This window comes from Poeciliopsis prolifica, unplaced genomic scaffold, assembly GCF_027474105.1.
Source record: "Poeciliopsis prolifica strain line A6 unplaced genomic scaffold, Auburn_PproV2 SCAFFOLD006, whole genome shotgun sequence".
Classification (NCBI taxonomy): Eukaryota; Metazoa; Chordata; class Actinopteri; order Cyprinodontiformes; family Poeciliidae; genus Poeciliopsis; species Poeciliopsis prolifica.
The window spans coordinates 14,431,284-14,444,510 of record NW_026562381.1 but is presented as its reverse complement, the minus strand read 5'-3'; the positions used below and the strand labels follow the sequence as shown (position 1 = coordinate 14,444,510).

The 13,227-nt window shown below is 36.7% G+C and overlaps 1 protein-coding gene across 1 annotated transcript in view; it reads left to right on the top strand.

The window, feature by feature from the left end:
* Nucleotides 1-13,227, top strand: part of LOC129360698 (polycomb group RING finger protein 3) — a 45,435-nt gene that overhangs the window by 18,213 nt on the left and 13,995 nt on the right. The window contains exons 2-6 of the mRNA XM_055031058.1: nt 48-157; nt 2,271-2,388; nt 5,514-5,610; nt 10,852-10,907; nt 11,122-11,229. Of these exons, the coding sequence (XP_054887033.1) occupies nt 143-157; nt 2,271-2,388; nt 5,514-5,610; nt 10,852-10,907; nt 11,122-11,229 (394 nt within the window). The 5' untranslated portion in view covers nt 48-142. The remainder of the gene's footprint in view (nt 1-47; nt 158-2,270; nt 2,389-5,513; nt 5,611-10,851; nt 10,908-11,121; nt 11,230-13,227) is intronic.

The window sequence follows — 13,227 nt, the reverse complement described above, 5'->3', positions numbered from 1 at the left end:
TCCTCTGCAAATTCTTGTTAAAGCTTAGTTATTCTGCTCGTTTCCAGGCTTTGATGAGAGGCACTCCATGATGAGCAGCTAACGCCGTCGGCCGCACAACTGCAGGAAGAGACGTGGCTGCTGCTCCACCCACAGTCGACACATGGCGGTATTAGGGGTAAGATCTGCTCTCTTCTTCAATGTTTTTACCTCCTGCTTTAGGAAAACACTCTTAAATGGACTTGAAACATGATCTAACTCAAAAGCTAAAGGTTTCTCTTTTGCGTTTTGAGCTGAAAGCTTCCAAAGACGGATCTTTCTCCTCGTCTTGCCTTCTGGACGTCTGCACAGTTCTTGTAGTTGAGGAGGATTGCCGGAGATGTTTCAGCCTCTAAATAATGGATGCTCGGTTTCTCAGAGTCTGATTCACTGAGCATAACCCGCCATTAGATGAGCAATCCACGCTGCTCAGTTCACACCAGATCGCCTGGTTGCATCTGTTGGTCAGCTGGATGTAAAATTAGGTAAACAAATCACAGAAATAAGCGCCAGAAACATTTTCTACACAATTAAAAGATTTACTCAATAGGAGCGAGACGAACTATGAGTAATAAGTAATATAATAATAAGAACAGGATTCGGGACTCTGTTTAAATTTAGCTAAGTTTAAAAGAAAATAAAAGCTGTCTTGGATGCAGCAAATTTGGCTTTTCAGGAAACTTTGACCTGTTCGTAACTCTTGATTATAAAAAGACGAAAAATTATGAATGTTTTGTGTTGTAGCTTCTTGTGTAAGAAAATTATACTGGTAATAATTTTTTACCATGATTGCAAAATAAACGCCTGTCTGTATCTTCGGGCCAAATTTGTATAATTTTTGAATTGCAGTGGGAGGCCGCACAAGATAAGTCCAGGGGCCACAAATGGCCCTCGAGCCACACTTTGGACACCCTGATCTAATAGATGCTGTGACCATTCGCACGTGCTCTCAGTTTCTATGAGTAAACTCCCAGGGATTAGTTAACAATGAAACCACAGTGTCTCATGCTGTTGCTCAACTCAACTGGAGCTTCCTCTCTGTCGAGCGTGATTCGCCCTCAGAGCGGCGAGTCGCAGCGCGTTCATCTGTGTTGCTGCACAGCAGCTGTGCTCACTTGTGGATAAAAATCGGTAATGAGTTGTTTCCGCCGGCGATAAATGACTCTCCTGGCTCCTTGCTGATGTTGTCAGGTTGGCGGTGGATTGAAGGGAGCAGCAGGTTATTAGCAGGGAATAAACGAAGATGCAAGTTGGCGCAGAAAACAATGATGCTCTGTGATCTAATATAAAAAGCTGCAGTAATATCCAACTCGTGAGAGTTTAGTCAGAGAGGCTTACAAAGTATTAACCAATTACCCTCAGAGCAGATCCAGCAGCTCTTCATTTCTAAGAAGCTGTCAGGTCATTTATCTTTAAAAAAAGTTCATGAAACAAACTTGGATTGAGGAAAATGAAAAACTGAAGTGATTATTTCAAATTATCTTGCAGATCGAGTTTATTTTCCCTTTTCAGAGACAGATCTTACTGTTTTCTAACTGGATTACTGGCAATCTTTGACTAGGCCTCACTGAAACCTTCATTTTTGCGTTTTTATGAGTAATTCAGCAGTAAACCTCCTGGTGTACTTTGGCTAAATTTAAACTTAAGTGCACTGAAATCATTTCTTCAAACAAAATGACAAATTTAAGATCATGTCACAGCATCTCAATTTGATGTAGGGCCAGACTTTGACTAGGCCATGCTGAAAATAGTTGGACATTGTAGCTCAGGATTTGCTCATCGTAGTTGTCAATGTCCTGCAGCAGCCTGAAACCATCACTCTGCCTCCACCATGTTTTTCTGAAAAGCTGAGTTAGTCTTACACCAGATGTAATGGGACAAACGCCTTCAAATGAGTTTAGTTTTTGTCTTTTAGCAAATGGGCTTTTTTGAGTCTGTATGAATGAATGATAAATCAATTACTAAATTAGTTGACGATTATTTTAATAATCGATTAATACGATGAATAATTTCAAAGAATTCATGGTTCCATGCACTCTAACAGAATTTTCATCACTCTTTCAAGAGAAACAGCCCCACAGTTCCTCCTCTATTCCCAGTTATAGACATGATTATTCTAATGTAATCTAATCTTCCTCATTGCCATCAATGTGAGCAGTGTTGTTTTGTGTCATTGTGGTAGAGCTAACCAACGTCATGTGATGCTTGTTTTGATCTTCAGCCCGTTTCTTTGTGTCCTTGTTCCTCCCCAGAACCCCGACATGCTGACGAGGAAGATAAAGCTGTGTCACATCAACGCCCACATCACATGTCGCCTGTGTGAGGGCTACCTGATCGACGCCACCACCGTCACCGAGTGCTTACACACCTGTAGGTCCTTCCTCCCACTCAGTCTTCATCTGTCTCGACCTATTTCCTGTTTTCTACCTTCTCCTTTTTGTTCTCTTTTATTCTAAAAAGCACAATCAGAGAAATAAACATCTCGTTTTTTTAGCAGAAAACTGAAGCAGTTTATTGATATTTTCCCGTTAAACGCTGATCTAAGTCAACATCTTAAGGTAATTGTGTGCACACACGATCACAGAGCGTGTAATCTGCACATTATATCTCACAAGAAGGGGGGAAATAACGTCGCCTCTCGTTCACACTGAGGTGCTTCATTAGCTGGGTTCAGCAAAGTCGAATTACACCATCTGCTGCTTTCTGCAGTTTGTTACTATTTTGTTGGATCAGGGCTTTGAGTTTGACACAAAATTACCCTGCATCAGTCAGAAGAGATCTTCATTAGTCGAGATTAATGTTTAGGCTGCATCATTAAAACACAATAGAAAATGTTGAATTAAAGTCTAAGCGGTATAAAGATGAAGGGAACATATGGCGTTTTATGCAAGATGAAAATATTATAGCTCAAGTAGAAAATTGTTCTTCATTCTGATTTTAAATATTTTTTTTCATCTCACTGAAAATTACAAATGACAGAAATTATCTTAAAACTGTATTTTATTTGTTTTATTGTTTTATTTTTTATTGATTTTACAAAAAACATTCACTATCATGATGCACAATACAAAGAAGATAAATAGGTTTGTGAATCATGATAAATAAAACAATCATTACAACTATCATTATTTCCCAGAGAAAGATTACAATACTTCAAATACAGAATGGAGAAATGCAAATAAATAGAAGCACACAATCTAAAATCATATAAAATAATGATAAAGTGTGTTTATTACAAGAGAATAGTTTTATCAAAATATTAACAGAATGAAGTATAAATTTTATGACGACTAAATAAGGAAAGTTAAACATCTTGTGAAGTTATATTTTGATGTCAGTTTTACAAATAAGGAAATATTTAATTTTTTGACAAATCAGCATCAAATTATTATCAGCAGCAGGAATTTGAAACAATTATACAAACTACTTACGACTGATCCTCTATCAAAGCTTTTTTTTTTTCCCATTCAAACAATTTCTTCTTGTAATATTGTATCTCTATTTTGCTAATATTATGATTTTATTCTTGTAATTCCCAAAAAAAACAGTCCTAATTCTCCATCATAGATGCTTGATTTTTCCTGTTGTGTTTTTAAAAGTCTTTTGAAATCTTTTCCATGTGCTTTATTAGTTCGCGTGCATGTTTTTATAGTTTGTAGTAATTTTGTGAAATCATTTTTAAAGCCCAGCTTCCTCTTCAGTGCTTCACATCAACACTTCCTGTGTAGCCAGTGAGGCCTCTGCTGGCCTGCCGACTCTGTTTAAATGAAATCATCCAGTTTCTGGTTGAACTCTTTCTAGTTCGTGCTCAGATGAAGCCTTCTGCAGTTCACTCTGTGCTTTTTTGAAAAGAAACCAGCTTGCTTTTTAATTCAGGGATCCCTGTGGGGTCACAGAGTTTACAAGTCTGCGTCCTGTTTACTTCATCTTCCGTCTGAAGCTCACATGAGAGCTGAGCCAGTGCAGAAAGCGTAGCCAACAGCACGCTGACACAAAGCTGATACTTATCCTGAAGGAATTCTGGATTGTTTTTAGCTGCAGGCTGCTGGTAGCACTTGAAGGAAAACATTTATGATATTTGCAACATGAAAGAACAACAAAAAGGTCAAAGAAACCTGGTTTAAATTCATAAAACAAACCCAGATGCTTCAGTTCAGTTTGCCTCCACTAGAAGGAGCCCTATCACCACAGATGGGAGTCTTCTTGGTCACTTCAAACATGAAGCATCCAGACGTGAGGCTTCGACTTTTGCTTCTCAGTCTGGAAAAAAGGGGGCTCCACCGTCGGAGAGCCGAGACAACAAAGACTTTCGCATCACGTCATCGGCACAGCTGCTCTGCTGCAATAAAAATGTCAAGAAGAGATGGATTTCGCGGCACAACGGGTTCTGCAAATTACACCGCAGGATTCCACAACACATTTATTGTATCCACAAAAGGTGGCTGTAGTTGAAAGTAAAATTCCCTGAAGTCTGAATGTATTTTGAGGGGATTTGTACCTTGATCCAAAGTCGCTTTATGATTTCGGATGAATCATAAAACAAGGCACATTTGGTTCTTTTTAATTGAGGCTTTCTTTTTTTCTTTTACACTGATGTGTTTAATACTGAAGAGACTCTTGCATGTCCCCGAGCAACACAAAATGCAGCATTCAGTAAAGAAACACTGGGGTGTGCAGAGGTGTGAAGAGTTTCTTATCATGATAAGAATTTTGATTAATCATTTTCATAATCATGAATTTCACACAAAACTGACAGTATTATTGGACATTTTATGTTTGCACAAGAGTGTCAATAAATATCAGTAAATTCTGCAATATGATCAAATGCAGTTACATGTGTAGACCTATCGCATAAGCAACAAATTAATTGATAAGATAAATTAAAACAAGCTCAATGATTTGTCTTTTCTCTCTTTTTGCCAAAAATGAGATGAAAGAAGTCATCAGTCTGGTTCTTTGGCCTCAACTGTCCCTTTTTTGAAGGATAATTTTGTTTACAGAGACTTTATAGTTTATTTTATTTGTTTTTTTCTGTTCTAGTGTTAAGGATTTGTTAGAATTTAAAGTTTATCGCTGAGAATATTTTATTACATTATTATGGCCAGAACATACCATTACATCACTTGAAAATGTTCTCAAAGCAACGACAGTCCTCATTGTGTACAGCTTAGTGACATAAATCATATTTTTTTTGTTTAATTTTTGTCCTGAAGAAGTGTGTTTGAAGTTGAAATGAACAATGTTTGTGTTTGTGGCACTATGAATGGAGTCACACGAGCCATACGATTACCTAAAAAAGAGCAAAATGTCAGGGGGTAGGGGGTTATTTATTTTTTTAATCATACTCACGCTAGTTGTTTACTTTCAGAACCATGGACGAGTTTGAGGTTTGCAACTTTTAAAACCAAAGGAAAGGCATCATGGTAGTGAAGCTAGCAGGGTAATGGAGGATGTACACTGTGTTGTAACACTTTATCTGCTGTGTGTGTCTGCAGTCTGTAGAAGCTGCCTTGTAAAGTATCTGGAGGAGAACAACACGTGCCCCACGTGTAGGATTGTTATTCATCAGAGCCATCCACTGCAGTACATTGGGTGAGTGGGGGACCGCTGCAGAGCAGCACACACACACACACACACACACACACACACACACACACACACACACACACACACACACACACACACACACACACACACACACACACACACACACACACACACAGTCTGCAATCAGCAGCACGCCGCCACGAACCTGACAAACTGCTGAGGACTGAGGAGCCGATGGATCCATTTTATTCCAGCTCTGCTGCAGGGAGCAGCGGCACGGCCTCGAGCTGCTGAGGCGCTCTGTGTGTTTTTCTAATAGATGATGCATCTAACCCCAACTCATTCACAACCTCGCTCTACATAAACACTTCAGTGCTCTGCAGTTAATATTACACCGTGTGTGTAAAACACCAGAGACATAATGCCTGTGATTCGGTTATGTTTTATTTCAAAGCAGCTAGTGTTTCACTGTAATCTTTTATAAAAGGGATTCCTGTAGTATTCAGTCTTCCTTCCATACTAACTTACAAACTCAGTGACTATTAAGTATCTGATATTATTTACTTTAGCAACGGTATAAAAATCAACCACTGTCCTCTCCTGTGAGTCAGGTTTGACTGTAGACTGCCCCACCAGATCATTCTGCACATTCGCATTAAGAATAGTCAACCCACTGTTGCAACTCAGAGACCTTCAAACAAAAATAACCCGGTATTGGCCAAAATCGGAATCAGCATGTCAGACTTTTTAGAGATCGATAATCTAGGATCGGCCAAAAAGCTGCAATCGGTGCATCCCTATTGTCCACATGTAGCCAGGTATTTGATAAACTTATTTTAATGCTATTGGCTTTTCATTCACACGTAACCTCCATTTAATATTAGGGATGTACAAAATATCGGGACTAACATCGGTATTGGCCGATATTTGTAATTTTGGTCCAATAAATTAAACTGAGCCGATATGAACAACAGATATTTGGTTTTCTCTTATTTTGTCAGGTTTTAGTTTTGCTCTACACTGCCCCCTATTGGTGAAGTTCTTTAACATAACGCTCAGTAGATGAACTTTTCTTAAACCAATCAGATGTTGTTCAGATTATGTTATAGAAAGAAATATCCTGTTAATCATTAATGATTAATTCCTTCTAAAAGGAATTAATGCTCAATTCAGATTTTTAAATTAGATTTTTTCTTCTTTTTTTTTTGCGACTTGTTTTTTACCTTCTGTCTGACCTGCAAATTCTTTATTGGGTATTGTAAAATTGCTCCTGATCAATAAGAGCAGATCTATTCAGTCTAACTTATTTATTCTAATTTATATTTAGAATTACGAATTGCTCTTTCTGAACTATTTGAAGGAAGATTCATTGACATTTAGGAAGTCAACCTTTTGTTTTATCAGTTTCTTTAATTCTTTAAATCAAAATTACATTTATGCCTTTTGATTATAATCAACTTGATCATTTTGATAATAGCAGTTGACAAAATGTAATGTTTATAGCTTATTTTATCATTGCTAATTGTGTTGTTCTTAACATTTAAAGCACTTTTAAAGATTTGAACTCCAATAAAGTCATGTATAATTCACTATGTATAATTTATCTTAGAATTAATCTTGAATTTTACAATTCAAGATGAATTGTGCAGAATTTTATTGATTGTTTAAGTGGAAGGACTGGAAATGGATGGGAGAAAAGGCACGTAGGGACCTTGGAGGGCTATTGATCAAGAGCGCTTTGAAGGATTGATCAAGTGTCTAACCGCTTGGAGGGGAAATGAAAAGAAAAGAGGGAGTGGGAGAAAACTTCAGCACAATGCCCAAATTTGAAAGCTTTATTACTTTTTCACAAAGAGCTGGCAGAGTGCAGATTTGCATTCTAATGAAACACTAATATAATTTCCGTGATTAGTCTGATCTGTAATCTGTGGTTGCAGTGACGCACAGCTCTGTGTCAGCTCTGCATGCGCTCAGCAGAAATAACCTCTGGCCTTCTGAGATTCAGCTTATTGTTTGTGAACTCTTGACCTGCTTGACGTTTTTGACTTTTTAATTTTAACATACTTATTTCAATTCACCTTTGTCATGTTTTATGATATTTCAGCAACATTTTCTTAGATTTTCCTTAGTTAAAATCCCCAAAACTGTCAATGTGTTTTCTTATATTTGATTTATCTCAGGGATTTCCAAAGCATGGCGCATGGGCCTTTTATGGCCCGTGGACGGATTCTGTGTGGCCCCCAACTGCAATTCAAAAATTATACAATGAAGGTTGAGAGTTTGAATTTGTGATCAGGATAAAAATACTCCCAATATAATTTTCTTACAAAGTATTTGTCTTTTTATAATCAAGTTTTAATTTTTGATTAAACTTGCTTACATATACAATTTTATGATACTAATAATTAAAAATGTATCTTTTACTTTTTTTTGAATTTTTGCTATTTGTTGTAGTTTTCCATCAATCTGGGACAAATGGAAAACATTAGATGGTCAGATGGTCTCAGTGTTGCTCTAATAAAACATGTTTGATCAGACTGGGTGTTAACTTCACCTCCTTTTTTAAATCACTTTCAACACAAACAGTTTCATCTGTTTCTGTTTAGATGTGTGGCTGAGTTTTAGTGTATTTAGTGGTGAAACCTCTGCTACTTAGCGATGCACATTTTAAGAAACTAATCCTTCATGACTTTAGAAATGTAGTTTCTGTCAAAAGCTGCACAGCTGGTGCAGAAAGACAGGCGTTGCAGCGCTGCTGTTGAATATAAGTTTCATTTCTTTATGTCTTGTTGAGAGATTTTATGCTTTTTAATCAAAATGCTTTAGGAAATGAACCAACATAGATGCTTCAGAAGCTTTAGGAAAACTAATCCTCATCCAAACTTCATGTTTGGTTCTTAAATGGAAACTCCTGAAAAACACATTTCTGAGCTTTTTCTCAGAAAAATTTAATATAATTATATTTACTGTAAGTCCATACTTTGTTTCTCACTTTTTTGTAGAGGTTGTATTTCTGTGTTTTGGACCTCAGGTTATTATGATTAATAGCTCTTTTTCAAGTCACTTTCATTCTAGTTAATGATTCCTATTACAACTGATTTACATTTATATTAAAAAAAAAATACTATTAACATAAATTTGTGACAACAGTATTTGGCAGAAATAAGGTTTAATAAGCTCCTGAATTGAGGTTTAATAAGCTCCTGAATTGATTTTTCAGTATTATTTTTGTGATTAATGCAGAAACAAAATATTGCAGTTTCAGTTATCATCAAATAAACAGAGCTGGCTGCAGCTTCATTATTTCACAGAAAATTTTACATAGCTGGAAATTACACTTGACAACAAACATCACAAATGATTTAAAGCCAACATGTCAAACAGATGGTGAATAAAATTCTTCGGCTTATTTACAGTATGTTGATCAAACTTGACACGGATATCTGAATCTCGCTTTAAGAAATTAATCTGTTTATACACTTTTCTGAATTTCCAAGTGAATTAGGAAATTATTGTTTTCTTATCTGCTGTTTTTCAAACATAGGACATAAAATTTTACCCAAAAAAAGTCCAATAGAAACAGAAGTAGGTAGAAACACTACTTCAAAATATCTTCACTCAAGTAAAAGTAAAAAGTAGCCATGAAATTTCTCAATTAAGAGTAAAAAAGTATTTGGTAAAAAAGTGCTCAAGTATTGATGAACTAATCAGATTACCACTCCTTTAATACTTAAAAATTACACAATCAGACAGAACAAATGTAAAATTAAGTGCAATTTTTGTATTTTAAGGACAAAAATTAGAGTAATTCACATGAGTAACAAAGAAATAGCAAAATCAGGCAAAAAAATATATCCAAATAATTAAAATACAACTGAGGTTTTATTTTAAAATGTATTATTATTATAAAATTATTAACGTTTCAGTTAACAAAAACTGCAGGTTTGCGCCTGGTGATTTTTTGTTTTTCATTCAGTAAAGGTACAGCTTTTTAAAATACTTCTAAATAAATGCAATTGAGTAAATATATCTAGTTACTACCAAACTCTGAATGCAACTGAGAAAAACAACGAGTAAATTCTTCAGCTCCCAGTAAAAAATTGGAAGTGCTACCATCTTTTGTCCAGCAGGGGTCACTGTTTTGCTGGTCACAGCTCATTTTCTTTTGACCCTCAGTGTGCCGCAGCGTTGACAAACATGCCACGCTTTCTGGATCTTTCCTCCATAACTCTGCTGCAAACTCGACACGCCGTGTCCGTTATCCGGCTGTCAGAACCAGGTGTCAAAAAGCACCGTCAGACCCAGGCCGCCCCCACTGTGCCGCCGTGTCACAAGCACAGAAAGAAAAAAAAAAAGGCTACTTCACAGCCAGACTGGGAAGAGCATATGCTCCACACCAAATTCAGAGAGTGTCAATGTTACAACACCTTGGACATTTTTCCATAAATGTCATCTTGAGGTTTGAAGCTTTTTATGATCCAGAGTTTACAGAGATGCAGGAGGGCAAAGAGGTGAGCATTTTTGGTTTGACATGCTGGATAAATCAACTGGTGGGTGGAAGAGTGATGCCTGTAGCTACAGTCATTTCATATGGTTTCAAAAAATAAAAGCCTGCTCTCTATGTGAGAAGTACTTTTACTCTCATTTCTCCTCTTAGGAATCTCAGAGGAGTTAATAGAAATTCCAGTTAAGGTGACAAATTTAGAGCAAAAACAGAAAACCAGTAGATTTATTTTCTAGATGTGGAGTAATATCTCTATGTCCACATGTTATTCCCTGTCCAACTGTCTTAAAATTGTGCACTATAAAAACACAAAATCAAAGTTTAGTTTCTAGATTTTTTAAAAGTCAATAATCAATTATTTTGATGAAAACTGACTGGACCAAAATACTTCATATAATTTTGTGTTTTTGCAGTGCATTCTCATGTGTTAGAATGGCCCAGTCAAAGTTCAGACCTAAATCAGACTGTAATCAGACTGAGCTACAGCTGCTATAAAGAGAGTGAACTTTAATGGCAAAAAGTGTCAATTTTTTACAGATTGATTATTTACAAATCTTTTAAATATTTTTCTTCACAGTTATATACTAATATCTATTGGTTCATCAAACTAAATACCAAGGAAGTGTTTGGGAATTAATCACCTTGCAGTGCAGGGTACTTTAAATTTTAACTAGAGACTGATTAATCGTGGTTCTGAAATGTAGAAATAAACATGTTGGATTAATATTTTGTGTACAGTTCTTTGCGTTAGGTTTGCTAACCATTTCCTTCATCTGTTTTAGCCATGACCGAACAATGCAAGACATCGTCTACAAGCTGGTACCGGGACTTCAAGAGGGTAAGAGTCACCCTCTTTTATCAGAAATGGTTTTCAGCTTCAACCATGTTGTTTATCTCTATCTGGCTGGTTTTACAACGTTAAAATATGCGCGCACTTTTACAGCTCATCCTTCATTTGTGGATTGTTTTCTAGACCCGAGGAGCTTTTACCACAGATGTAATCAGACACTTGAGAAATCCCCTTTTATTTGTCGTGTTTGCCTCTTGTGCAGCGGAGATAAAGAAGCAGAGGGATTTCTATCAGAAACTGGGCATGGAGGTGCCTGGGGACATTAAAGGAGAGCTGTGCAACATGAAGACTCATCTAGATCAGCGAAATGGTACAAACACACCCTTTATGCACAGGCTTCAGAAATACAGCTACCATTTTGCACACACTATTTCATGTAGTTGCTATTTGTTAAACTTTTTCCCCACGGGGACTGAAAGCAGCAACAGCATTGAGTTGGTTGTTTCTAGTTTTGAAGGTTTTGTGTATTTATTCTGGAGTTGCTTTTTTTCAATCTAGGCTGACAAACACTTAAACATTTTGATTATTTTTTTTTTATTGCAAAGGTAGGATTGCAAGAAAAATTTATAAATTTCAATGTGTCTCCAAACAAAAGCAACAATAAGCTGCACCATCCAGGCAGCCAATGATTGAAATAGACCATTTTCTCCTGAATGGTTCTAATTGCTGGTTTTTCTATTCAGACACTTCCTTTTCTGTTTACTTAATGCACCAAAACCAGAAATGGTAACTTGTTTAGTTTGGAGATGCATCACCAAACATCATCTGTCTATATTTATGAATGGAGGACACCCAAATAAAAATCCAATTTGAGCCAGATCCAGATGTGGTACTAAATCGGATATGTGTCTTGTTTGTCCCACATTCATCATGCCACATTTAATTCAGGTTTTACATCACTGACTTGGCATATTTGTCATAATCATGCACCAGAAAAAGCCAAATATGGAAAATTCAACATGTTTCATGAGAGAAGACAACACCTAAAGTGATGTCTTGTTTCATACATGTTTGAAAACCCCTTTAATCTCCCAGGGCAATAAAATAAAAATAGTTTTTACATGTTTTAATGTTTAAAGGTTTTAAATGTCTTTCACCTCAGCAGTGTGTCACTGCTCTTATTAGCCTATGTAAAGAATGAACCCCCCTCAACCAGTAATGACTAACATTAGCAGCACAACCATGAGGAACAGCAGAAGCCATTAAACAGCACAGATGAAGGCAATTTAGCCAACCAGAGTGAGTTGATGGTTTGGTTTTTGTGCACAGTCGTTTTTCTAAACCGGCTCTCTGCTGCATGTTGGTGTGAATGTGTGTCCAGAGGGCTGTCATGCTGGCAGACCTAATCGTTCGCTTAATCCCCCTCTCTGATTTTGGTAATTAAGGCTCAAATGGGAGAGGAACTGCTCTGGTTCTGTTCCTCGAAGTCACTTGTGGCTGAAGCGAGAACGTAGAGAAACCCATTCAGAAAGAAAATTAAAACAAAGGAAGTTCTGGACTTTAATCCAGCATCATCTGCATGCAGGAGATTAAAATTTAAATATTATTCCTCTGCCTCAGGCAGTGATAATATCTGTAGATTTATGTAAATATGGCCAGTATCTGATTTAGCAGCACTGGGTTAATTTTAAGTTGATTTTTCAGATCTTGCAGGATATTTTTCAAACTATGCAGTCGTGCAGAGTTCAGTGTTTGAAAGGAACTTGAAGTCGTAGCAGGTTGAAATAAATTGCCCCGATTGCTGATATTTGCGTTAGCTAATGAGTGTTTAGAACAGGTTTTCTTTTAAAATCAATATGTCATTCTGATTTGATCTGTTGTAACCTCAGAGAATGTAAAAAAAAATTATTAATCACTGTATTTACATTCACTTTGCATTTATTGCTGCCACTAGAAAGATTTTTAAAAGTTAAAAGACCACAGCTTTGAACCACAACTGTTTATATCTGGTCTAATACTTTTTTTTACACTCACACATGAAAATGATCACAAATAGATTCACAATCATACAACCGTACATCTTTGAAAAGCAAAAGTGGAAGCTCCTGCACAACCAGCAACAATTCAGCCACTGCTTTAATGAACAGGAAGTCAACAACAAAACACTTGTCCTTTCCAGCAGCCATTGTTCAGCAGTAAAACCAAACGTGCAGGAGCTCTGGTTTGGTTGCTGGTAACGGCTCAGTTCCTGTTGATTGTGACTTAATAATAAAGAGGTTTTTGAAGCGACTAATTTTCCAGACACCAAAGAGCGGGTGGGTCTTTTTAAGCGCTTCAGCTAATTTTAGAAGCCATTGCGACCCAACTG